Below are 27254 nucleotides of genomic sequence, written 5' to 3'. Positions count from 1 at the left end.
CATTTGTGATTTAGTGCAAAGCCATCAAAGCTGGTTCTTAGGCCACATCCATCACACAGGTTTGCAGGTTCATCAGCCCTGTGAGCAGGCTAGCCTGGGGTGCAGAGGCTGTTTGAAAAACTAAAGTTAAAAAATGCAACCTCTGGCTTGATTAACAATAATTAACTAAATATCAATTCATTAACATTAATTAATTAACAACCTGAATGTTATTTTAATTCCTTGGTAAGGGCTGACTCCGAATGCCCTGTTTCACCCTGTCCAGGGCTGCCTCTTGTGATGCACTTGTTGCCAGGCCAACATTCATGGGATCTTTGGTCTTTTGGGGCAGGATCCCTCTCCTGCCCTGTGGGTGCCAACAGATCAGTTTGTGATGGCCAGCAGCCTTACAGACATGCTTCTGTATCTGCTAGAGGACACAAAGAGGGGAAGCTCTGGGGGTTTGTAGCCAAGCCCTTACCACGCTCACAGGTGTCAGATGTGATGTGATGCAGTTTGGATCCACCTCCTGGTCTGGCTCTGCATAGTGACTATGTTTTGCTGCTTGATACCTGACTGCTTCCTCTTGTATCATTGGCCTCAATAACAAAATGCCTGTTTATTCAGATCTAGATTTTGCTAATCAATGCAACACCAAATTTAGCACCAGGAAAGCCACTGCTGGGACATCTTTGTGAGGTTAGGTTATAACTGTGTATTTTAAAGCCTTAATTGTGTTACACCTGCAGCACCCATTGAAAAGAAGGGGAAAGGCTGTTGTCACAGATCTCTTAGTGGCAAAGCTCCCTGCTCTGCTCACCAGTGTGCACTGCTCCAGTTCCCTGTGCAGCCTGACCAGGCACTTGTTCCCCACCACATGGCACAATGATCTGCCAGAGAGGAGTTACATTAGCTCAAGCTATTAACATAGAAAGTTATTAACAGGCTCCTGGGTAGAGTCTATTTTCATATTCATTTGGCTAATTAAATGTAAATCATTTCTTGGGATTAGTACAAAGGATCCCAAGCGCTGTTAGTTAGCTTGTATTCACAGGGGAGAAAGGGTGTCACCTGTGTGCAGAGGTGATCCACAGTCACACAGAACATGCCTGGTCTGCTGTGGCTCTCTCACCCATGGGCAATGACAGATACAAGGGGTGATCTGAGTTGTTTGGGCTCCAAGGAGCAGACACTACTTTTTTCTACCCACAGGGTGTTTAAAGTGGTGACATCTGGCTGTGGATCTCCGTGATGGTAGGGCTTGGAAGATGCTCCGTGAGCATCCTGGCCATGATCAATACTTGGAGCCTGCTGGCCCTGGCTGCCCTCCCCAGGGCCTGACAGAGCATATGGGTGTTTCCAAACCACTGGATAGTATTGCAGAAGCTTTTAAGATGTCACCAATCTCCTCACAGGGACCTTCTGCCAGTCATGTAGGCTAAAGCAGTGGGAGAGTCCAGGGATATCTGCATGGTCATACCACTATCCTGATCCCCATGCCCACGTTGGTACCCAGCACATCACACAGCAATGGATGAAATCACCAGCAAATGGGATTTTCTGCTCCAGACAAGACACTGAGAGGCTGCAGGTAGGGATAGGAGGGACAGAGGCAGATACCCTGAGAAGCATCATGTAGACACTTCCCTGTGGCCAAGGCACTCACAGGAGAGACATGGTCTCTGTGGTGGGTGCTGGCCTCCCACCTCTGTTTACCATGTCCCCTGTGTTTGGGCTGAGGCCTCACCACAAACAGCAACAAGGCTGGATCTGATTTCACTCCTTTCCTCAAAGCAAACAAACACAGACAGCACTGCCTGCTGCATTGGCCACGGGGCACCAGGACAGGTGGGCAGGATTCATCCTCCCATGTGATGCTGCATACTGGGTTTGGTTGGGTGCTCCAAGCTGCACCCATTACTTCTCCCTTGTTGGCCCAGGTACCAGCTCCTCCTTGCATTCCACTGATGGGAGAACCCCTCCTGTCTTTCCCCATGGTAGGGGACTGCTGGGACTGCTGTGCCACTCACACAAGGATAAAGCCACCCTTTATTTGGTACAAGCAGGACAGAAGATAATGCCACGTGTGGCATGGCTGTCTGGAGATGGGCACAGCACTGCATCTACAGGGTACTCAAGGGATGGGCAGGCAGGGTCAGATCTGAGCTACAGAGTCAAGAGCAGGAGAATGTGGAGGAGTCCAGGCTGGGGGGGCTTGCTGGCAGTGCTGATGTGCAGCAGTGATGGTGAAGCCGGTCTCATGTCTGCATTTCGGTGCCCACGGTAAAATCCACCTGTCACTCAAAACAACCCTGCATCCGCCTGCCCCGCAGCCATGCTCCGGTGGCATGTCTCGGCTGGTTGCAAATGGAAGGGCTGGGAGCAGGCCAGGAGCAAGCAGAGGAGCTGGAAGCTATTGGGAGCTTTATTCCTCTTTGAGGCTGCTCGCAGGCAGAGTGAACCCAGTGCCACTGTAGGGGTAGAGCTGCAGGAGAAGGCAGGTCCCTGCTTTCTGCCTCCAGCCTCACCTCAAGGCTGGGCAGCAACAGAGGCCAGCATTGCTGAGGATTCCCATGTGCTCTCAGTGCTCAGTGGCTGGGCAATGGCTGTTTGCTGCAGAGAGAGCTGCAGCATCATGCTCATCCTCTGAATTCCTTGTTTATGTGCCATATTCCACCCAGCTCCCTGGAATCCAGCTCAGTGCTGGTAGTTGGCAGCATTGACCAAACTGGGCACAAGCCTACAATGAGCCCTGCAAGGAGGGGATAGTAGCGGATAGTGTCTCCAGGATTTTGGAGAGCACACGCTGTGGGCAGCCTGTGCCCCACTGCCTGGAGTGCCAGGGGCAAGGGAGGAACAGGGGATTTACTCTCCATTGTCCTGAGGTACCCTTGCCCCACAGTCAGGCTGGTCCTGCCCCTGCCAGCTCACAGCCCAGCCACACGCCTGTCCTGGTTGCCTCCTATTGTCAGCCACCTAAATCCCACCTGTTTTCCCTGCCGTTTGTAGTAGCAGCCCTGTCCGTATTAACCCCTGACCTCACTGAGCTTTTCTTTTCTTCTTTTGACAATTGTGTTTACCAAGTGCTTGGAGGTTGGCTTTTCAGTCCAATCCAGAGCTTAGCCATCCTGTCTCCAGCCCAGGCTACTTCCTGGCCCTTCCCAGCTTGAAGGGTCCACAGCCCAGCACAGGGATGCTGCTCCTGCCAAGCCAGCCGGGGAGCCAGAGCAGTCCTGGCATCCCTGAAAAGCCTGGCAAAAGCTGGTGCTCTTTTGCTGCAAGATCTCTGGGAGAAGTCCCCCATCCTCTCCAGTCACTGTCCCCACCAAGTTACCTTGGGATACCGGCCTTGCCTGGGTGCAGATGGGAAGGGTCCCAGCCTCACTCCTCCCAAGTCTGGGTGACCTGTGCTCGTGGCTGCATAAGCCCCAGCAGGAGAAGCTGGGCCTGCCTGGGACCTCGGGAGCAGGGACAGGAGAGGATTTGGGGTTGAGAGGCCAAGGGCAGTGGGCATGGGGTGGAAGAGCCTTTGCAAACCCTCACCAAGCAAGCCCTCCTCAGCCTCAGCAGGCTTCCCTTCACCCTCCTCCCCTCACTCACCCTTCCTTAATTATTCTTAATGGGCAAGCTCATAAGAGCTTCTATTAACTTTATTACCAGATCAATTAGTGCTTTCTTTCCCCTCCTCCCTCTGTGCTAATAATCCCATCAAATATGAAGACAGCATCCGCACCAGTACCCAGCAACCTGGAGAAGGTGCTGGGCAATGCAGCCTAGCCTGAGCTCCAGATGCTTTGTTGGGTGCTTCCAAGATCGATGGATCCTTCCGAAGACGTGGCCCAGTGAGGAGAGGAGGAAGCCAGAGAGGGGGAAGATTAATTGGAACAGACTTTGGCAGTGAACAGCTCCAAAACCTGCCGGCTGAGCGGGAGCCGCTTGGCAGCGGGATGCAGCCCTCTTGCCTGCAGCCCTGTGAGTTGGCAGGTTCAGCACAGCCAGCAGAGGATACAGGTGTTTGTCAGGAGGTCCGGAGGAAGGAGCTGTGGCATCAATCAGAGCTCTGCAGGACTGCATGAGGACAGGAGTGGGGAAATGGCTGCAGCCATGTGCTCTGAGCAGAGGGGAGAGGATGTCTGCCCTCCATGAGGGCAAGAGCAGTCCCAGCACCTCTGCTGTGCTCTATGGGGAACGTGAGGGAGGATGGGAACACCCCTGAGACACATCAGCCATCACAAGAAGGCTGTGGGGAGCCCCACATCCCCTTCAGAAAAGGAGTGACACAGAGGATGAGTGCTGGCGTTGAGCACACATCATGAAACAATCCTTCCCCGAAGTCTGACCCCTTTGGGAGCCCACCCCAAGCACCCTGAAGGTGAGTGCCTCCCTTTGTCCTTGGCACAGCCTTCACACACATGCATGTTCTCGCTACAACTACCTGAAAGGAGGATGGAGAAAGGAGGTGGCTGGTCTCTTCTCCCAGGTAACCAGCGATAAGACAAGAGGTAGCAGCCTGTCACCCAGGGGAGTGCCAGGGGAGATTAGATTGGATATTAGGAAAAATTTCTTCACCAGAAGGGCACTCAGGCATTGGCACAGGCTGTCCAGGGCAGTGATGGAGCCAGTGTCCCTGGAAGTATCCAGAATCCGTGTAGATGAGGCCCTCAGTGACATGGTTTAGTGGTGGTCTTGGCAGTCCTGGGGTAAAGGTTGGACTTGATCTTAAAGGTCTTTTCCAACCTAGTCGATACTAAGCTGGATGCACAGATATGGGTGCTGGCTGCAAGCTCCAGCCGTGCTGGATGCCCTGGCTCACAGCAGGGCCATTGCAGCCTGACTGACAGCTCCTGAAAGGAATGCGCAGGGAAACTGTGGGAGCAAAAGGATTTTGAAATGTTTGACCAGGGGACTTTGAAAGCATGTCCTCTGGCAGGGATTCTGGCTCCCATCCCAGAGCATTTCTCAGAGACCCCTCAGCTGCCCCCACAGTTTGTTCCAGCCTCAGAGGACCCACTTAAGCATCCCAGAAAGGCCACAACGTTCCCAGCAGCACCAGCCACGTGTCCTGCTTGTCTCACGCTGACGGCTTGCAGCTTTGGCACTTGGAAAGGACTTCAGGACCACTGTGAAACTGCAGCCTGCCTGGGCATAGGGCAGCACAGCTCTGAGACAAAGGACTACAAGCCCAGGCTCCAGCTCCCTTGGCCAGCCAGGACAATACAGGGTATGTGCCAGAGCTTTTTCATTAAACAAGCACTCACACTCAGATGGGGTCCACATGATGACCAACTGATGATGATCATCATGATGATCAGGAGAAGGACCCGGGGGAGCTAATCCCCATGCATTTGGGCCCTACCCAGCACTTGGGTTCAAAGCTAGGACCAGTATGAGCTGGACCTGGACAGGTCCTCTCCCAGCTCCTAAAGGATGTCAGATGGAGCACTCTGTGTTTGGCCTGGAACAAAACAGCCAAACAAACCCAACAAAACAACAGCCTGTGGTGGCTGCTCACAGTGACTTCTGAATGCAAACATTGCTCCTTGACTACATCCCCTGAGAAGATGTTCCCAGCCAGAGAGGAGTTAGCAGGGAATTGTATCCTGCTGTCTTCATATAAGGAGGTCCCAGTGCCTCCTAATTGTCACAAGTGGTTTGTGTGAACAGCCAGCCACTGGGTCCACATTTACAATGATCCTGTGGGACACAGGGCATCTTCCAGATGGACTACAGTGCTGGCTGAGCACCCCAAACTCCTGCCTTTTCTGTTACTCTTTCAACTGGTCCAAGTTTAGCTTCCTCCTGAAACAGCCCATTGTGGGTCCTTAGCTGGATTTGCCCCTGCCCTTCCCTGACAGCCTCCTTGTCTCTGTGGAGCGGATCCAAGACTCTGGACTTCCAACCCTTGAGCCTGTAGGACATGCCTCATCTACCTCCAAGGCTGGACCAGACAAGGTCTCTGCACAGCACCCAGCCAGCACAGAGGTCCCCAGCCTATACAAGAGGCTGCCTTCCAGGCTGTCACTCATAAGGCTCAGATCAAAGAGGTAGCTGCCCAGCTCACATCACTTCCAATCTGCTTTGTTTGCATTTCATTCCTAACCAAGGAGAGCTCCTGCCCTTCATGCACTGTGGGTTCTGCAGATTGAGCTCCAAGAAGGTACAGATTGCAGCAAGCTTGGAGCATCTCAGTAGTTCTGTGACCCTCTGGGAACATGCGGGGACTGTGCCTGCCTGGGTGATGTCCTGGGCTGAGCATCACAAGCCTGGGGACAGTCCCAGTCTGGGGAATGGCAGGGAAGAGAAACACCACTGCCACTGGGAAGAGGAGGAAATCCAGCCTGAGTCTTTTCAGTATGAGGCAGAAAAAACAGTGTTATCCCTTGGAAAACTGACCCTAAAGGCTTTTAACTTCATGGCCAAGAGCTTCTCCTTTGCACGTGGAGGTGGTGGGCACGAGAGAGGGAGAATGATGCTCTGCTTGGATGGGGCTATTGCTGCCGGGGATGGAGGAGGAGAGAGCAAAGCTCTGCTAACCCTCACCTCCCCCCAGCCTTTCCAAAATAAACAGGCCTGGGAAATAATAGACAATGTGAAAGGAATTAAAAAGGCTTCTGTGTTTGTGTGTGTGTATGTGTGTGCGAGTCCTGCCAGGTTAATACTGCTGCCTATTCGCCTGACAGCTCCAAGATTGATTACTCGCCTCAGCGCTCTTTATAACTTGATCAGTCGAATTAATCTCTGGCTGCGGGCCCATCTGATGCCAGGCATCACAAATTTAATTTGGAGGTGTACGGGATCTTTTATTCCTCCCTCTGCCCCCCCTCTCCTCATCCCTGTCCCTTTCTTCTGGGCTCACCAGCACGTGTGATGCTCCTGCCGCTGTAGGGATGACCTGAGCTGTCAGGCCTCAGGGCTTCAGGGAATAACATCATCAGGTAAACCCTTGCTACCCACAGCAAAAACAGGAAAAAGAGAAAAAAAACAAGCAAAAAACCCACCAAACCAAAGAGAGGCCAAAGCAGACACTAAGTAAGACATATTAATGTACTAAAGACTTAATGAAGTTTGGGGGGGGTGGTGGGGATGGAGGGGAAAGTGCTTACTTTATTAGTTTATGGCCGATTAATGGGAACGGTCATTACAATGATGGAGATGGATTGCTCCATCAAACACAACCACCAGCCCCTTTTGGAAGGTAGAGGGGTGCCAGTGTTAGTGCCTCGCTGCTTGGCCGGGGTTTGGGAAGTGTGGTGCTGAGGAGGGAGGGGAGATGGGCTCAGGGTGAGCAGGGGGCTGCGAGGATGCTGGGGAGGGTGGCAAAATGACATGAGCTGGAGGCTGGTTGAGTGAGGGGTCAGTGTTTTGGAGGAGAAATCCTGTAGAGGAGAGGAAAGAAAAGGGGGAAGGGGAGGAGGCAAAGGAGATCCCATGCCAGCAGGCAGCCTGAAGGCTATTTCAGGGTACCAGAGGTGTGTTCAGCTTCCAGGTCTGGACAGACAGCATCTCAGATGTGTTAGTACACAGCTCTCAGCCAAGGAGGGCACAGGATGGGCAGACGGACTGGCCAGGAACTCGGGAGCTCAGATCCATGGGTGGTAGTAAGCAGCTCTCACCCCCTGCACCTCCTGGGCTCTGTGCGGGGATCCCCAAGTGGGGTCTGTCAAGACCAGGCCCTGGCCAGCATGTGAAAGTCACTGTGGCCCACTCCAGAACACTGTTAAATACCTGCTCACAGCCCAGGTGCCCTGCGGTGATGACCCTGAGCTCCCCAGACACCTCATGATAATGAGAATTATCCAGTAATTCTCCAGCCACTAATTGGTAGTTACCCTTTAGCTCCCTGGGGCAGGGCAGTAATTCCCATCCCCATGAGACATGCCACAGGGACCTTTTGCTGGGGCCAAGGGAATAAATGCAGCAGGGAAATGCTCACGCTTGCATCCGCTAAACAGCCTGTGATTCTTCCTGCACAGTGTTTGCAGCCTCTTTCAGTCACCACACACAAGAATTTACACCAACTATGGAGGGTAATTTATGCTTTTTGCCTTTAATGGCCAAAATATTTGCACTGAAGACAGGAACTGAGAGGCGGGGAAAAATCTTAGACATTTGTGCAAACTTTGTTGTTTCCCCATAGCTCTGCTCTCACAGACTGTGGTTTATTTCCATAAGGTTGGGACCAGCTTGTTGAACACAGCAGTTTGTGGGCTCTCAGAGCCGTGAGAGATTGGCTTTGTCCTGCAAGGTTACCATACAGTTAACCTCAGGAGCAGTGTAAAGGTCTGATGGAGCAGAGTGGGGCCACAGGATTCCGTCCCTTCAGGTTCTCTCCTAACCCACCACCTCTCCGCATGCATTACCTGGTGCTTCAGCCGTTTCCCATCTGATTGCTGGACTAGCCTAAGATGACTTACCTCCAGAGCTTGGTGGAGCAAGTTTAGCTTGCAATTTGGTGTTGTAAAGAGATTGGGGATCATCCAGCACCTCGCTTGCCATCCCACTGGCCATCAGGCTCAGCAGCAAGGGAAAGGCTCACAGCCGCGTACCAGCATAGAGCAGTGCTGCTGCTCTCCAACATCCACATGGACTTGCAGCCTTTCATCATTCCTGAGTGATGAATAACCACCCTAATGAATGGAGGAAAATTGGATTAGTGCTGAACACCCATGTGCTTAAACTGTGCCTGATTAAACCCCCATCTGTGCAGAGAAAGGCCGAGTCTTGCCACTGCTCAGAAGCCAGGGAGCTGGCAGCACTTGTATACGGCCTCGTCTGCAGCCTGCCCGGACATTTCAGGTGTTCAGAAGCATTTTGCCCTCTGTCTCAAACTCCCCCTTGAAGTTGGAAAGCCTGGGGCTAGTTTTCTTCATTCTGCTGACCTGTTCCCAATGGACGCTTTTGCAGCTTGAAGAGGGAAAGCTGGATGAGACTTTGAGTCATCTCTGGGCTTGCCATCAGGTCCCTGGGAAAAAAATCAGCTTCCTCCTCTATGCCTCAGTTTGCCCATTTCCAACTGATACAAGCAAGAAGCTCTCACACGCAGAGACTGCCTCCCACTAGGAATTTCATCCGGATTCTGGCATGTGCAGAAGCCACCTCTGCCTTTCTTGATGGCTTTTCCTAGAGCCCTTAGAAACAGCCTGGGACATCAGTGAGTCTGACAGCTCATAGGACATGGGTGCCAGGACATGGAGTAACAAACCTGCTAGGACTGAGGCTACAACTAGAGAATTCAAGGCTAGGAGAGATGCCAGAATCCTCCACAGATACCTTGGAAATTATCCAGGCCAGGTCATATCAGCCTGCCTCCAAAGACCAACAGCTGTAACTTGATTTGCTTAAAACATTTCTATGACAAAAGCATGCAGAAACGGATCCAGTTTGCTCTGCAGACAAGAGCAGGCTAAGCCAAGACCTCTAATCTTGGTGGATGGGGTTATTTCACAGCCCCTCTCCCTGCTAAAACAACTGGAAAACAAAATGGATCTTGCTTTTAAGTGTTTTCCTCTTGGTTTGAACTCAGGTCCAGATTAATGTTTACCTTACTCAGTCTCATGAGCCAGTCCTTCAGCACTTGGTAATTCCTCCTTACAGAGTGACCACTTCACCAGACATTACAAGGCACTTCTTCTGGAACTGACATCCCAACCTGGCTCTTCCCTCTGTCAGCTCCATTGGCATCTCCTATGCAGGAAATGGCACTGACCCACCGACCCTCCATCCCAGGAAGCTCACAGCCCTTGGATGGCTACCCCTTGCTGCAGATCCTGGGAACAGCACTGGGATCTGATGCCAGGCTCTTGCCCACTCACAGTCCTGGTTGCTTGGGACCATTTCTGGAGAGGAACAGCTGCTGCAATCCATCCCACAGCCAAACATGACATGCCAGTGCTATCCCAGAGATACATCCCAAAGAGTCCTTTCTGCTCCCCTCCCCAGACACAGGACCTTCCATGTCCAGGGCACTGCAAGACACTGCGCAATAGCACATCTCACACCAGGATCTGGTCCTACACTCAGTCCCCAGCTCTAGGCAGTGCTGCCCCATCCTTCTCCAGCCTCACACCCCCACATGGAGGACCAGGAGTTTGAAACATCACCAGCCTGACTATGAGACACTTTGGATTGGCATGGCCCACGGTTTAGCTGCCAAGTGCTTTTGGCACTGATTTTCTCTCACACTTGTGTGAGATGAGGCTGCAATATCTGCTGAATGGGCATCGGCATGTAATGAAACACAGTCACTGCTCCAACTGAGAGCCCAGCAATCCTGCTGAAGAACCAAGGAGCAGACAGCCAAGCCAAATACCAACTCCTGAATGGCTATTCCTGATTTCCATGCTGCGTCAGGCTGTGTTTGTCCCTGATCTCCATTGGGCTCACAAGAACAAATGTGTTCGCATCTCGTGGTGTTTGGCCACTAGTACTGCTTTAATTGCCGGTCTCCTTCCTACCAGGCCCCAAGCAGGAAGGTGTGCAGCTGGCTTTGTTAGCTGTGCAGTGTCACTGCTGTCCCAGCCTTGCTGCAAGGTGGCTGTGGGGGCACATCATCCCAAAGGTGCCAGCACAGGGACCTGTGGGCACCTAGGGAGGGAGCTGCATCCTGGAGGATGTTCAGCACTGTCCCTTGCCATGGTGGCATTTCAGTCCAGCACAGCATCACAAGTGGGACCAAGAGGCCCCAGCCTCTCTCCCCACTTCACAACCCCGTTAAGGAAACTTCCCAGTCCAGGACAAGGTTGTCACCAAGGATCTGTTACAGATAATGGGAGCTCAGGCTCCATAATACCTGGACTCCTGCCCTACACCTCAGGCACACCCTGGCAGCTTACTCTGGGGCTGGGACTCTCCATCCCAGATCACCCCACCAGCTCTGCTGCTGCATGCTTGTATGCTACCCACATGCTGCATGCTATCCACACCAGGGACAACTTCAACCCCTAAATCTAACACCATCACTCAAGGAGTGCGTCATGAAAACCCCAGCCCAGCCAGCCTGCAAACACCCTGAACAAGCCTTCCCCCCCAAACTCTGCAAGCAAGGGTGGTGTGGAGCCCTCGCTAACGCACCCAGCAGGGAAGGACTGCAGATGCCAGTGACTCTTCAACGATAATGAAAGTCTCAGGTATCCCAGCCCAGGCAAATCACCTCCTACAGCACAGCGCTGGAGTAGCAATAAAAGTGTCAGGGATGTCTCCTCGTGCATCACCAGACTGCAGCATTTCGGGAGCGGCCTGCACAGAGGTTAATTATTGCTTCCTTCTCTTCCTCTCTCGCTCCCAGTTTAAGATGGATCTGACTGTCAGGAGGGGTGACAGATGAAGACAAAGCACAGGTACGGCTCCCGTGAACTCTGCGCCTGCCTGTATCATCCTAGAGCAGCTGGGAGTGCATGGAGAGGAGCTGGGGGGAGGCAGAGGAAGGGGGAGAGTTGAGAAAGCAGCAACCCTACCAGTGCTGGAATGGATCTGCTGTGGGGGACATAGGGTTGCTGGGCTGGGACAAGAGAAGTCGCAACTCCTTTCACCCCACTTTTATGGGAGCAGGATTTTTTTCCCCCTCCTTGTCTCTTCATGCAGCTTTAGGACTTCACATAAGATATGCAGAAACCTTTCCCCAAACATCAGGGAGAGCATGAGAAGGAGCACGTGGTCAAATGTCTAATGCTCCATGGAGCTCCCATCATTGCAAGCACAAACGTGTATTTGAGCATCTCTCCCTTGAGATTTCATGTAGGAAAATCTGGGATCAGCATCCCAGCTCTGCACCATCACAGGTCTCTGAAGTCCCGTTCCATAAAGCAGCCTCTGGCTGGAACAGCTCTGAATTCTTTTGGGTGGAAGAAGGTTTGGAGGCACTGTTACAAAAAGTTCCCAGCAGACAGACAGCTCTGAGAATCCCTTCTCCATGTGCAGTGACAAGTGACATGTCCTTCACTTTCCTCTCTGGACAGTGGCTTTTGTACAGCATAGTCATTGCCATCAAAACCTTGCTTCCACTGCTGGAGGTGGAAGAGATGACCACAACCTTTCACTCCAGTTCCCAGGACACATCCCTTTCTCCAGAGAGGCTTTCAGATTTGCTGGCCTGTTTTGACCTCCCAGTGACCAGACCTAATGCCCAGGAGGCACCCAGCCCCCTGTCCCCAGCAGGGACAGGACCCAGCTGCCTTCAAAGTAACTTCTCTCCATATTCCAGCCAGATGGAGAAAATCAGTTCCTATGCAGCAGAGAGGAGCGCATTGGGTTCTCCCAGGGAAAACCAGCTGCTTTGCCTCCCAGGCAGTTTTTTAGTAGTTAAGGGATGCTGTGACAGGGGAGCACGTGTCCTGCTGTTGCTGGTTTTCCCCACTGCCCCCCCATAGGAATTCCCCAGGGGCCGGGAGCAGAGGCCGGCTTCTTCCGCCCCAGGAGGGTTTGGAGGGGTTCATCAGGAAGATGGATTCATGCCCCTTCCCCTTGTGCTCCCTGCGATCTGGTTTAGCTCTCACCCGTGTGGAGGGGCTTCCCAAGCAGTGCTCAGCGTCTGGCTTTGGTGGGGGCTGACGGCTGGGAACCACAGTCTTGGGAGTTGTGCTGGCTCCTTGGGGCAGAGCAGCACCTGGGTCTCCATCTCCTGCCTTCTTGCTCACAAGCACAGACACCATGGCCAGCTCAGAGGGTAGAGCTGCACCCAGGCAGGGAAATTACCCACATTCGTATTCCTAAAAGGGTCTGGATTTTTATCCCGTGCCATGAACTGAGGGATGAGAAATGCCAGGATTGGCAGTTTTCTTCCCCAGGGAATGGCTGTCACGATGACCCCAATGGGAAGGTCTGCCTTGAGCCATTCACAAATGGTGCCTTTCTTTTCCAGGCTTTCCTGCTGTTTCAGCCTTGTTTGATGCCATTTAACTGCAGTTGCTGAAGGAAACATCACTTTAAATTAAACCAAAGGGGAGCACTTCAGCTGGACAACTTTGAAGTAGGAGGTTTTGATAAAAGCCTGTATTTCCTCCCCCTCTTCATCTTTTTTTCTTGCCCATCTCCAAATGGTGAGCTTTAGCATGGCTGCTCCCGTGCAGCCAAGGGAAAGGCTGTGACTCCCCCAAGGGGCATCTCCTCTCACTCAGCCAAACAGCCTCTCCTCCAGGGCAATGGGCTTGGTACCAGCATCTGAACCCAAGTTCAGTCTTTGAACGTAATCGGGCAGATTTAAAGCAAAGGCACCAGAAGGCCCTTTATCCCTCCATGTGCACCCTGAAAAGGCCAGCTCTCCTCTACTGGGATGGTGCAGAGCTCAGAAGGTACTTCCAAGGACTTAAGTTCCTAGAGGAGAGGAGCAGCACAATTATCCTAACCCACTGCCAGCCTACCCTGTGGCTTACACGCTGAGGCCGCCCCATTGCAATCAGGGTAGGATAACCTCTTCAGAGCCAGAAGTGTTCTGCCTCATTTATACCATGGGAATAAATGAGAAGATACTTTAAAGCTGCCATTTAGTTACCCCCTGCCTTCCAGACAGCTCCCATGACCCCAGGAGGCTTCTACTTCCCCAGCTGCTTTTCCAGGCCCTTTCAAACCCTAGTGCTCAGCCCGAGGCAGGCTGGGTCATCAGTGCACTGTGCTGGCCAGGGCTCTCTCAACTCTCTGACAAGCTCCCAGTGCTGTTCTTGAATGGAGGCTCATCTTCCACCTCCTCCTCCTCAGCCTTCCCAGAGGGCGGCAGGAGCACCCGAGATGCAGGCAGCACATGTGCCTGCCTGGGAGGATGTATAGGGAAAGCTGAAGAGCTCAGAGCGTGTCCCTCCCTGTGCGACAGCTAAACGAGCCGAGACAATTAAATGTGCCATTTGATGGCTGCCTGGAAGAGCCGGAGCCTCTCTCTCTTTTAATAAAAGGCCTCTTTCCCGAAGTCGCTCAGGCTGTGGTGAGGGCTGCAGCTTGTGAAGTGCAAGTGCCCTTCACATTTAATTAAACAGCCCATCCCAGCCTGCCTCATGTCGGCAGAGCTCACCACGCTGCCGGAGATGCCCTGGCACCTTGCTCACACTGCAGCCCTCACTGGGTGAAACACCCCTTTCTAGACTGCTTGGAAGCCCCCTTCCATCTGCACCCTCAGCACAGGCAGAGCCAAGCCCATGGACTCCACAGTGCCACCCCAAACCAGGCTGCCATGCCTTCAGATATCACTGCCCAGAGGATACTGGTATCAGTGTCATTGATATCAGTTGTAGTATCAGTGCTCAGAGGATACCTTGCAGAGCTGCCATCCCCTGCAATGTGAGCCCTGCTCCCCAGAGGAGCTGAGACCCAGCAGCTCATTACATGCATACTGCAGAAAAGAGGTTCCTCTGGAGGTTACCAGGGTATGAGACAGCCAGGGACGGGGGACCCCCTCACTCGGTCCAGCCCCATAGTGGACCATACCACCCCTCCACATCTGATCTGCAGCTACAGAGGCCACCCCCCAGCCAGGACACCACGGCCATGGCCTCCCTGAGCCCTGTGCACAGCCATCGCCAGCTTCCGCCTATCACAGCTCTGGTCCTTGTCAGGCTGAGGAGGGGAAATGCCCCGCTCTTGCCCAGGGCAGATAAGGGAGATGGATAAGGGTGGTGGCAGAGGGGAGGCCAGCAGTTGGCTGGCTTTTTGGAGAGCACTTGCTTTGCTGAGACCTGCAGATTAACCCTTCCTTTCCCAAGGCCAAGGCAAGCTGACAGTGGGAGAGACCCGGAGCTTGGGATGACTCCTGAGGACACCATCCTAATGTGCTTGGTGGTTTTGACCCTCTCCCCATTGTTTAAAGTGAGCTCTGTTAAACTGGAATCAACAGCACTTCTCTCTGGTTCGTCCATCCTTGGGCAGGACAGGCAGCATCCTCCTTCCCAAAGTGCCTGTGAGGGAGCTGCCACTTGGATCTTGCAGCAGAAGCAACTCAGTGCTGATGGTTTGCTATCTACAGACATAGGGGCTTCAATCCACTGGCTATAGCTGTACCTGCAGGACACACCAGACCAGGGGTCTCAAGTGATCCCCCTTCCTAGCCAAGATGCAACAATAGGGTTGGGGTTTTCCTGTTTTTATCTCCCTACCTGAGCTCTCCTGGCAGGGAAGGTCTGGCTTTAGCAGATGTCCTGGAGAGATGCTGAACTGCTGCCCCAGCCCTGCACTATATACAGCAACATGCAGCTGTGAAGTGGGAATGGTGGATGGGAATGGGAGACATGAGTCTCCCACTGCTTCTGTCTCTCATCTCAGCCGAACTGGAAGAGAGAGGTTATTAAAGGTTATCAGTCTGTGCTTTGGATGTGAACATCCAGCTGGGTGAATTTTTGGGGTTCTCACTAGCAGCATAAAAATGCTCTTCCAAAACCGCTAAGCTCAGGCAGCTGGGGAAGCTGCTGATGGGTTCGAGCACTCCCCAGCCCACTGGGGCTCAGGGGCTGCTCCGCAGAGACCCCATCACTCACACTTTCAGGCCTGCCAAGCCAAAGGCACAGTAATTGCAAGCCAGATACCCCCCCACTTCCGAAACTCTGCGCTCCGGCAGGGACCAGGCACAGGGGCTCCCATTTCCGGCTGCCTCCGGCTGTTACAGAGAGAGAAGTGACAGAGAGCAGCCCTGGGGCAGAAAGGGCTGCGAGGAGAGACAACAACCAGTGCTCCGATAAGGCAGGTCCCTGCTGAGCACCTCCTTGCTTCCGAGATAACACACCCCAGGCGTTCTCTGGAGGGTACCTGTGCTCTCTACAGGTTGTGCCCTGGCACAGGTTATTTGCCTGCTCCAGCTCATCCACCTCTCCCCATGCGGTCAGACCCCAGTCCCACACTTCAGTCCCATGCAGAAGGGAAAGCCCAGCCCAAAGGGAGCAGTGCTGGGCATGAGGAGCAGACCCAGGACATCAGATGCACACAAGACCCGAGGTTCACCAGGACTGTGTCCACACCATCCCTATATACCATCAGGGTCAGGTCTTTTCCTCCAGCAGACCATCGGTGAGGGTCAAAAAGCCACCTGCACTGCAAGTGCATTCTGCAAGTGCACATTTACACACTGCAAGTGCAACTCCATTCCATGTGGAGAGCTGTGGGGGCCCCGCAGCCCTTCTTGGGCTGGTGCCTAATGCATCATGATGGCCCAGCACAGGGATCATCACCTCAAGGGGACAGGCAAGATATCATGCCTCTTCACTGGGTCCAGGTCCAACATCTCACTCACAGCCTCGGTAGTGGACACACATAAAGTCACATTTGCAGCCCTTGGGATTTTAAAGGCAGAGCTAGCGGAGCTTTCAGCAAACACAGCTGAGAAAAAGAGCAGTATCAGGTTAGAGCATTTCACAGACTCCACCACGCACCAGTGCTGGCAGAAGCCAGAGCGTGTTACCCCAGCATCAATCCCAGCATGAACCCTCTGCTGTCAACACCAGCTAAAGAGACCACAAAAGGTGCCCCACACACAGCCCTGCCAGCACTTCAGCCAGGCTGGAGGACCCCAGAGAGCTGCCTGTGTGGCTTTATCTGGCTGGAAAGCCCTCCTTAAGATAGGAGGCTGCTCACTGCTGAAAGGACCTGCAGGTGCCTTGGTGCCCCTGGCTCAGCCCCAAGCTGTCATTTGGCTGGACTGGGACAAAGCCCGTATCTCCCACAGTCTTGGTGCAGAAGGCACTCTCTGATGTCTGATATAATATGAGCAAAGCTTGCATGCGGGGAACTGCCTCTCCTTGAGGCCGCTTCTCCAAGCCAGAGCACAGGGCAGTCATACAAACCCAGTTTCCATTGGGAACCCACATGGGCAGTCCCTGCACCACTTCTCACCTCCCTTACAGCTGCTGTGCAGGTCTCTGCAGGAGTAGGTAGTGGGGTTTGCCAGGACCCATCCCAAACAGAAACGGTGCTGCTAGGATGCAAGACCGAGGAAAGGAGGTCAAAAAGCCACATCCCTGGTGAAAACTTCAGCATTCAAGTACCCAGGGAAGCCTGCAGCAGGGACAGTGGGAAAGCAGTGCCCAGCTCCGCCTAGGTGATGAATGTGAGATGCTGCACCTCCTTCTCCCCTCATCTCTGCACAGAGGTGCCTCCAGAGGTAGCTGGACCAGCTACCTCACAACCAGCTCCATCCCTCAGCTGAGCCACCTCCCTGCATCCTGCTTTTCACCAGGCATTAGGCAGAGCCATGTCTTGAAGCACAGCCATGCATCCCAGTGAGCAGCATGCATGCTTGCTTCAGCACCAGTCACCAGCTCCGGTCCCCCATACCTTACAGCACCTCACCTTGCACAGCCACAGTATCCACAAGAGACTCAGCTGCCCTGTCTGCCTGCTTTTAGAGACAGCCCAGGGGCAGCAAGGGTGGAGCAGGGCAGGGCTTCCCAGATGGAGCTGAGTTAGGATGTGGGTGAGAGAATGTCCTGGGGAAGAAGGACTAAGATAAAGGCTTTAACCTGCCCTTGAAAGCACGCTATGATACTAGAGCTGAGCTCTGTCAAAGCTGCCCTGGGTGGCTGGGCAGCTGTAGGACATGTAGCAAGCAGGGTGCAGGCAGCATTTCATGCCTTACCCCTGTCCATGTGATAATCCCCATTTCCCCTGATCTAGATCACATCTCCATGCCTTGCCTGAGGTCCCTGTGGCCCTAGCTTGGGGGGCAGATGGCAGAACAAACCCAGCTCTGTGTGTCCCTTCAGCAAGCTCAGCCAGCCTCCCCCTCCACAGCTAGCACCCCGCCACTTGCTGTGACTGATACAGAGAACCTGGTGCTTTTATTAAACTGTTTGCTTCCTGTTTTAAGCTTAATAATAAATTGCATGTCACATTATGGCTGTGTTTATTAAAACCCATTGGCGTGGGCTCTGCTCTGCAACAGCATTTGAATTATTGAAAGCAACCCCCCATGGAGACCTATTTGCTGCAAATGCAGGAGGATTTATTTTCATTTTGTTTATCAGATGGCATAAGTGCTGGGTGGAGGAAGGGAAGCAGTCTTGTTTCTTTTATTTTCTCCCTGAGCCGGCACAGCAGGATGAAGATGTGCCATGCAAAGGAAAATATCCCCCAAGCTCAGGATGGGATCAGGTTGGGGGCAAGGTCCTGGGTGCAGCTGACTGCTCTGCCCTGCTTGTGTCTCTGGCTCTGGTTGAATTCCCAATGCCCGGTTGTTCTGTGCCTCAGTTTACCTGTTAGGAGAGTGAGGTTAATGCAAATTTCCATCCAGGTGTGACCAGCATTCATCTCAGGCTGGCCCAGACCCCTGCCAGAAGCCATCAGACTCCCATGGTAGATACCGACAGCACCAGCAGTGTGGCCACTAGGGGTTCTGACTCTTTTGCAACCTCGGTTTAAAGCACACTCCCGAAGGACAGCAGCTGAACATCTCCAAGCTCTGCCCCATCCTAGTTTGCCACAGCCACCCAAAGCTGGTGTCAAGAGGATGCTCTGGCTCCTGTGATCATTCCGAGGGACAGTTTAGCATCCATGTCCCTCGCAACGGCATCGCCCTTTCCAGCAAGGCAGAGCTGTTGCTAGGGGCACGGGAGGGCAGGGAGCAGGCGGGATGAATCTGGGGCAATCGGGGTGCTCCAGGGGTGCCCAGGGCCCCATGTAGCCAACACGGTGGCGGGGCTCGGCGTGGCCGGTGGTCTTGCCAGGAGATGGCACTGTTTAGCGGCTAATCACGCAGGTGGCCCAAATCTGGACTCGGGGGATGGACGCGCAGATGTGGTCCGTGAGCAGGAAAGGACTGGGGACATCGCGGTTTTGCTGCTGGGTCGTATTTACCTGCCAGACCTGGTGGGTTTTCCCTGCAGACCATAAAACCCTGTGGCTTGGCGGCTGCTCGGGGTGCTGGCTGCTCTGGGCAGCACCGGGGGCTGCAAGTATGAGGGGGGCACTGGGGGTGCCAAGTCAGCTATTCAGGGGAGCAGGGCACCTTGGTGTCATTGTTGGGTCAGCCGCTGACCAACTCGGTGGCCTCCTGGCTCACAGTGGTTCCTGGAGTGGTCTGGGGACCAGGATGGTGCAGTCACCATGGGCTTTGGCCACCCCCTTGCGTACTTACAGCTCTGGGTGCTATGGGAGGAATTCAGGTAATACAGCCTTCCTCCGCCCCCCCCGTCCCCAAAACAGCTGCTTTCTGCCCCAAATCTGCTGGTGGGGTCTTGGATCTTCCCATTGCACTTCAGTGATGGGGCACCATCCTGGTGATTGTCCCGCCAGCACCTGAAAGATCCTGCAGGCACCCTAATGGAGCCAAAACCCAGGTTAAAACCCCACCAGACCCCAGTCCCCAGGCGTACACACACAGGGCTGGCACTGCCCTGCCACCATGAGGAGCTTGATGGTGGCAACATCCCCACTTTGTCCCCAGCCTCGTAGTGACCTTTGGTGCTTGGGGAGGTACCTGCACCCTCTTCTCCCCCAGCAGCTGGGGGTGCCGTGGCTGGTGTGTGCCCGTGGCTGGTGATAACATTGATGCTGCACAGTCCAGCTGCCCCCATCCTTGATGTCAACCCAGTATCTGGGCTGAGGGGCTGCTCTGAGCACAGGCAGCTGGGTTGACAGGGTCTGTTTGGCCCCCTCCACCAGCAGAAAGCAACCACCCCAAAGACTGGCTGGCAGAGGGACTTGGTGCTGTATGTCATCAGGGCACTCTGTCCCCACACTGACACCAGGTTTGGCTGGGTCTCGGGAACTTCCATGTGCCTGGAGCTGAGAAGAGCATCTGCAAAGCCTGGGGGGTGCTTTCCTCAGGGCTGGGGCTGTGGGAAGCATCAGAGCAGCCAGCAGCAGAGCTGACCAAACGTTTTTAGAGCCAACAAATAACCTCAATTAAGCTCTGTGGCAGTGACCGATTCCAGCTGTGCAGCAATATTGGCTCCTTTAATTTTTAAGTGGCTGGAAATGGCAAGACTGGGAGCTGGGGTGGAGGAACACCAGCCCCCACCATGACCCTGGGGCCCTTATTCTGCCCCTTGTTTTGGGGGGAGTAAAGTCCCAATACTGGCCAATCTGCAAGCCTGCAACTCAGACAGACCCCTGGTGCACCAGGATCTGAGAAAAGTGGGTGACATAACCCCCAGATTGTTTTGGCCAAAGGCTCTTGCTCAAGCTCCCCACTCTCTCAACAGCCATGTCCCCCCTGCCCTCTCTACAGGGCAGGAGCCAACAGCATCCCCTGCCAGGTACCTGTGGGGTAGCACAGGGACTGTGTGTGGAGCTTAGAGGAGGAGAGGACTGAGACCAAAATGCAGATGCCCACACGTGCCCAGGCAAGGCATCATGTTGCAGAGCACACGAAGAGCCAGGTTTGGGGGTGCAACCCCCCGCAGCCAGCCCAGAACTGCACCCACATCCGTCACAACCTGGCTTCGTGCCGATGCAAGCAGGGTGAGCCTGGCTCTGAGGATGGTTGGCATGGCAGCCCTGGCCGGGGGCCAGCCCTGGGCACCAGCAGGGAGCCCAGCGAAGCTCCCGGACACTCTCAGGTTTCCCCATGGCAGCCTCCTCGTGGCCCAGTTCCACCAGCCCGTTTGTATGCGAAACAGGGAGGGGAATCGGGATGGGTGAAAATGCTCTGGCTCTTCCAAAAGCAGGTTTTGAGCCCCAAAAAAGCACAATAAAAGCCAACAGCACTTTACTGTCGCTGGTCGCTCCTGAACACCCTCTGACATAGCAGCCCAGGAGGATGCTATTACACTGTTAGATGGAAAAAGAAACTGAGGCACTGGTGGCTTGTGCGTTTCCACAGTCAAGAGTGGGTTTGCTCACAAAGAGAACAGGCAGGCAGGGCAGCAGTGCTGCCGGCTGTGCCCCATCAAGCTGCAACACAGGGGCCTGGGCTGGCCCAGCCTCACCGACTGCAGGAATTCTGCTCTGCTGCCAGCTCCAGACAAATCCCTTTTATTTGCTTGTTCAGGTTTTGATGCTGTAATTGCATCGTCTGAGCCAGCTCTCCAGAGAAACAGGAAGAGAAGAAAAGACAAGGGAAGAACAGCCCGGCCCCTGACCTGCCAGCCTCATTGCATCCCGCCTGCTCCTGCCTTGGGGCTGGCCAGCTCCTTCCTCTCAGGGTCTGGCTCCTTGCCACATCTCTGGACCTCCCTGGAGCTGGGACCAGGAGCAGTTTAGTCCACAGGGAAGTTTTGAGTCCCAGAAGTCTTGTAAACACTGCTGGTTTGGGGGGGCAAAGCTCCCCTTGAGTGTGAGCTCAGCCTCAGGATGCGCACGGGAAGGGGACCTGACAGCCCTCTCCAGCATGGAGCATCTCTGGGCTTCCTTCCCACAATGAAAGTTTATTCTAAATCACCAGGCCAGGCACAGAGCTGCTCTGCCCCATCCATACTGTGGCCACCTGGATGGAGGCCTGGTGTCATGGGACACAGGACTCCAAGATGAAGATGGACCAAAGTGGGATGGGATCCAAACTGATGGAGGTGTAATGAGCCAGCTTGATGCATCCCCATGGCACAGGGGATGGATTGCTGGGGATACCCATGTGGGGCAAAAGGGGCAGGACCCACACTGGGACCAGCTGTGAGCATGGGGAAGGGCAGGAGGGCTCCTCAACCCAAGCACCCCCACAACGGACAAGGTAGCATCCACAGTGTTTGCATCATGCCTCAGCTCCAGAATAATCTTTGGGAATGCAGGGGACAGTCAGCTGGTCTGTGCCGGCTTTGACTTACATGTGTATTTAACTAACGTTAACTGAAATAGCAAAATGGAGAGCTATGTGGAAGAGAAAGAACAAAGTTGAAAAAGGCCTGTGTGTTTCTGACCACATGGGCAGCTGGGCTGGAGAAAAGACAGCACTGAAAACCACAAGTGTCTGGTTTCCTCAAATCACTATTTTTTCGGCTAAAAACAAAACAGAAGAGGAGGATGTTTTGGCAGCAGGTTCCCTGGTCCAGGGGAGAAGCCTGGCTGTCCCTGTGCTTGGGGGACATGGGGCTGAAGCACTGGGTGTCCCAGCCAGGTCCCATCCCTCCGCTCTGGTTTCCCCAAAATGCTCCACACAGGGCAGAAATGCCTTGCCCTGGCTTCCCTCTCCCATGGGGGGTGCCTCCACCCCCAGCACCATGTCCTCATCGCACACAGCATGGCTGTCCCCACAGCATCCCACCTGCCACCCTGTCCCCGCTCAGTGCTGGAGGACAGACCCACTACTGGTCCCAGCCCTGCGCCACCAACCAGCCAGTGTCCCCTCCCTGAGCACCCCAGCAAAGGGATGTGTCACCCTGTCCCCACCCTAGCAAAAGATGCTGCTGTGCCAGGACTGTTCAGAGAAGGAGTTTTGGGCTAGATGTGCTTGCTCTGGAGATGTCCCTGACCCTGGGAATGGCCACTGTGGGCAAGGTGATCTCTGCAGCCAGACATCCACCTCCAGACTAGTAATAGTCCTCCTCACTCTCTCCATAATCCTCTGGTGTTGTGTGAGGCTTCGGCAGGGAAAAGCCTGTCAGGTTGAGCTGGTCTGAAACGACAACATGGGACAATGTGACATTGACCCCTGCAGTGCCCATCCCCATTCCCACCAGAACCAAACCCAAACCATGCACAGAAGCCTGCATGCACAGCCCTGTGCTCCAGCAGCTCCCATCACACCAGTGCACCCTGCCCAAACATCCTCTCTCCCATCCCTGTGAGAGCACGGAGACAGGGACATGGTACTCACCCGGCGTGAGGACAGTCAGGCTGGCTAACGCCATCGCCTCCCCGACCCTGTTTCTGGCGAAGCAGCGGTAGGTGCCTTCGTCTGTCTCCCGCACTCCCTGGATCTGGAGCCAGCCTGTCACTTCGTATTTCTGGGGGCCGCCTCTGAACTGCAAAAGAGGGGATTTTGGTCAGTGCTGGTGCCAGGAAAACCCTACATGGGGCTGGGATGGGTGGGAAGGGGGAAGCAAACAAGGGGAAACTCCTAGCCCCACCTCCCGAAGTTCCACTTCAGGGGCAAGCACAGATTCCCTAGATGCAGGTCCCCCCTTTTCTTACTACCCAGGAGAGGTACAGGTAATGGGCATCTTCTTGCCCCCAGGAGGGCCTAGGACCCTGATTTGAGGAGGATTCTGCAGACATGACTGGACTCTCAACTGTCTCCCTGTGGTCCTCAAACAGCAGGAGGATGTCAGCATTGATGCCTGCAGGGTGGCAGAAGTGAGGGGGCATCTGTGCCATGGGCAAAGATAGCTGGAGATGGATCAGAGGAGCCCCAGGTCCCCTGTTCTGGCAGGCAGTGTGGTCCCAGGATTGCTCTGGCACCAACCATGCTATTTTCCATGTCCCCAGCAAGAAATAACCTTCTCCTGACCCAGCTGCTGCTGTGTTTGCAAGCTGCTATTATGCTGCGGTGGCCAGGGGTGGAGGACAGCTGCGTCTCCTCCAGCCATAGAGGGCTGTCCTGCTTGGGGTCCTTGATCAGACCCTGTGACAGTATGAAGGGCAGAAAGATGGAAGGGGACCAGCACATCACCAGCAACAGTGCCAGGTCCCACCTGCTCCCCTGGCTCCCCACATCCATCCCACCACAGTTTCCTCCTCAGTGATGCCTGGCTGCCATGCATGGCCCCTGTGCCTCTGCCCACACCCTCTAATAGCTGGGTACACCAGCTGGACACTATATTTGGATGCTGACCCCCGGTGAGTGGAGCCAGCAGGCAGAGCAAACTGAAGGCAGGGAGGTGGGAAACTGCCTGCCACAAGACTCTGCAGGTCCTAAGAATTACTTGTAAGTTCAAAAACTACTAGAGAAAATTGCAGACAAGAGCTATGCTGATGGCTCCTGTCACCCAGACACTCAGCCAGCCCCTATGGTGTGCAGGCTGCAATCAACCCTTCTCATGCCCAGGCAGTCAGGCTTGGTCGCCCTCAGAGTATGACCACCCTCAGGTCTGCTTGCCCACAAGCTCTGGCAAGGACTGGGTCACCCAGGGACCATGTCTAACACCCTGGGCACACCACTCACCTGGACAGAGATGTGGGGGTCATCTCCAGGCAGCAGCATCTCCGTGCCGTCCTTCCTCCACTCAATGGATGCCATGGGGTAGGCAAAGACCTCACAGCCAAAGATGACATCCTGCCCGGTGATGTTCCACGTGTCATATGGAGGAGAGGTGATCTGTGGTTCTGGGGAGCAGGGACAGGAGAGCAGGGTGGGATCAGAAGAGGTTCCATGGGCTCTCCTGGCCTGGTCCCCTCTGAGGTGGCAGAATTTGGCTCATTCAGAGATGCTGGGACCTTTCCCATGCCCCTCTCTTCTCCCACCCATGGCAGACCCTCACCCTGGGGCTAGGACATGGTCTCTCCTCCAGCCAGGACCGGTGACTCCCTCCCCAGCCCCTCCAGTCCATAGGGGTTACCAACTCTCCTGGCTTCACTTTCCCTGCCTGTGCAGTGACACTCAGAGCTACACAGTAACACTACAAAGCAAAGCTCTCCTGCACATTCAGAGCATGCTCTTGCTGGAGGGAAAAGGCAGAGAAATACACATGATGAGAATGGATGAAGTGGATGACCTTCCAAGCCAGACAAGGTCTCTGTTCTGGCACAGGGCTCGTGCCACTGATCAAGGGAGCCAGCAGGTCCCCGGCTACTGCAGGGAGCTGATACATCCAGGTCCCACATCCCTTTCCTGGAGGGATGGAGTGAGGACTGCGCTTCCTACCCACACCTCTCCAGGATCTGGCCCAAACCACGAGCTGGAGGTTAAGAGAAGGCCTCCACCTCCAAATACACCCAGGGCAAAGCCTCAAGGATGTGATGATCTACAGAACATAAAGTCAACCTTGATATCCCTCAGGTTCAGGTGACAGCCTTGGGTGACGTGCTGGCCTGGGCAGGCTGGGGCATGGCCTCCCCACCACTGCCTGCCCAGCCAGTTGGGTTTCAGATGGCAGATGTAAATCACATAGAGAAGTCAAACCGACCCAGGTTTCCATTTGCAGGAAGCAGCGCATTTCTTGGGAGCACCAGGCCAGCGTGAACCCAGCACTACAGCCAAGAATTTGCTAACAGTTCCCTGGAACTTCCCCATATGCTCCACCAGGATCTGCTGCTTCCCATAAACCCCACTCCCACTTGGCAAGGCTCCTCCCAGACTTCTCCAGGAGCTGGATCTGCAGGGGCTGCCCCAGAGTAGCAGCGTGGGGGAACAGGGTGAGGGATCTGCCACTGTAAGGAGCAGCCCCCAGTGCTAACGTGTCCCTGTGGACACTGTGGGGTTGCTGCCAGATTAAATACTTAAACCAGACCCCCTTGCTTGTCCCTTCCCAAGAAGCACAGCCTCCTTCCTGCTGCTCACACAGCTGCTCCTGGGGCTCTACCTGACTCGCAGGGACCCTCATGGGCCACAGTGAGGTTGGCATCAGGGTGTGCTCGGGTGACCTCCAGGAACCTGCAGATCTGGGCGTAGGTTTTGCCATCGGAGCCACAGAGAGCCATGTGGGAGAGGCAGGCGCACTGGGGCTCAGGCACTTCTCCATGCCGCAGGTCCCCGGCATCCAGTCGGCACTCCAGATGCTCCCCGCACTTGCCGTAGAAGTGGTTGGTGTTGTCCAGGTCACAGATCTGTCCCTCCAGGTTGGCGCACTCCCAGCAGCAGTCGCAGGCATCTCGCACTGTGCCAGCCAGGCACCCGCGCGGTGCCGGGCACTCCTCCGGCTGGCACTCGGCGCAGCCCTCCCCTTCCTCCAGCAGCCGCTGCCAGCCCCGCTGGAGGTAGTCAGAGGTGCTGGGAAAAGCCTGGCCCAGCTGGAGCAAAGCCCAGTGCAAGGAGAGCAAGGAAAGCATGAGGCAAGAGGATATCAGGATCTTAGCTTCAGACATCCTCGCAGCAGCTGCTCTACCCCAGTCCCACTGTCACTTGGACAGGGATCTCCAGCACCGCTCTGGCTTCCCTGGCTAGATCCGAGGAGCCATCATGGCCTGTGAGGAGAGAGGATGGGTGTTACCAGTGCAGGGCACATCTCCCACCCCTCCGGCTCCTGTCTGGCTTGGTTGGTCCCGCCCCCTCTCACCCCCAGTCCTGCAGCCAGATCCTTGCCATGTTGGGGATCCCCAGCCAGCTCCTGCCCCAAGACACCAAGTGTGCTCTGGTGGGACAGGGCAGCTGATCCCAGACCTGCTGGTTGGTTAGAGCCCACCGTGGCCTGGGGGACCACAGGGCTGGCAGGGGGGCAAAGAGGCTGCTCTACATTGTCATGGCTCAACCGGTTTGTACCATGCTTGTCGTCCCCTCTCAGGAAGCTGCTCTCAACCCAGGTGCCCCTTTCCTCTCCCCATCACTTTGCAAGAGTCACGAGCCCTTTTTTCCTCCCTCTTCATCCAAACAAGCGCAGTGGAGTGGCTCATCCTGCAGACAAGAGGCGCTTTCCACGCTGAAAGCAGCCAGCCGAGACGAGCTGAGCCAGTAGGATGCTCCTGCTCTCTCCTGGCTTTTGTCCTTCTCTCCTCCCTGTGCCATAACCCCTCTTTCAAGACACCACCCAGATAAGAAGGGAAAAAAACCACCCCCATGAGGAAGCTCTGTGATCCCTTCAGTTGACACACAGGCAACAGAGGCTGAGCACAGGGAAACTCAGCACTCAAGTGGGCAATCAGTAGACTGGCAGCAGGCCCACTGTTGTCAGGCTGTACCAGCACAGCAGGGTCCCTGTTCCCAGATGCCAAGCCTGCATTACCCCCAATCCTAGGTTTGGGAGGCTGATCTACCTCAGGCTTTCTCTGCTGGGAGGGACACACGGGGGCCCACAGCCTGTCTCCAGAGGGGGTGACAATGAACCAAACCCCTTTGTGAACCCCCTGGCCTCCGGTTACACCCTGGCTGCCTTCCCTGAGGTGAACTGAAATTATGGGCCGCTGCCTCAGGGCCACCCAGCACGAGTGAGAGGGGCTGGGGAGGGGACCCAGGCTGCCCCCTCCCCTCCTGCTGGGAAAAACACCCAAGAGCACCCCACAGCCCCTCCCAGTCTGTGGGACTAACGCAGCTCAGAGCTGGGGTGAGCGCTGGGGACGGCCAGGTCAGCGGGTTATACACACCCGCACCTCCTGATAACAAACTGCGAAGCTTTGACCCGTTTACCGGAGGCCACCAAACCCCAGGGCTGGAAAGGGCGCGGGGTGCCGGAGACCCCACCGCGGGCTGTGCGGAGCAAGGCTCCAGCCCCCGATGGATGCGGGGGAACGCAGGGTGAGTGCAAAGTTGTTCTGTGGCTCTCCGAGTCCGGGTGCAGGCGCTGGGGATCCTGGCTGAGCCCTGGGGAGGGGTCCCCCGGGAGCCACCCCGCCGTAAGCCGCCACTT

General features: G+C 54.9%; 1 protein-coding gene across 1 annotated transcript; it reads right to left on the bottom strand.

The window, feature by feature from the left end:
* Positions 1 to 22346: 22346 nt before the first annotated feature.
* On the bottom strand, positions 22347 to 25779 carry KAZALD1 (Kazal type serine peptidase inhibitor domain 1; the record flags this gene model as incomplete). The annotated part of the gene is made up of 4 exons (XM_080621718.1): positions 22347 to 22432; positions 22634 to 22781; positions 23921 to 24081; positions 25278 to 25779. 4 exons carry the CDS (start codon positions 25777 to 25779, stop codon positions 22347 to 22349), a joined length of 897 nt encoding a protein of 298 aa, XP_080477844.1.
* Between the last annotated feature and the right edge of the window lie 1475 nt (positions 25780 to 27254).

This window comes from Psittacula echo (assembly GCF_963264785.1).
Source record: "Psittacula echo genome assembly, chromosome: 6".
NCBI classification, from domain to species: Eukaryota; Metazoa; Chordata; class Aves; order Psittaciformes; family Psittacidae; genus Psittacula; species Psittacula echo.
Note: the sequence above shows the minus strand (reverse complement) of the source record. Positions and strands in the feature narration are given on the sequence as shown.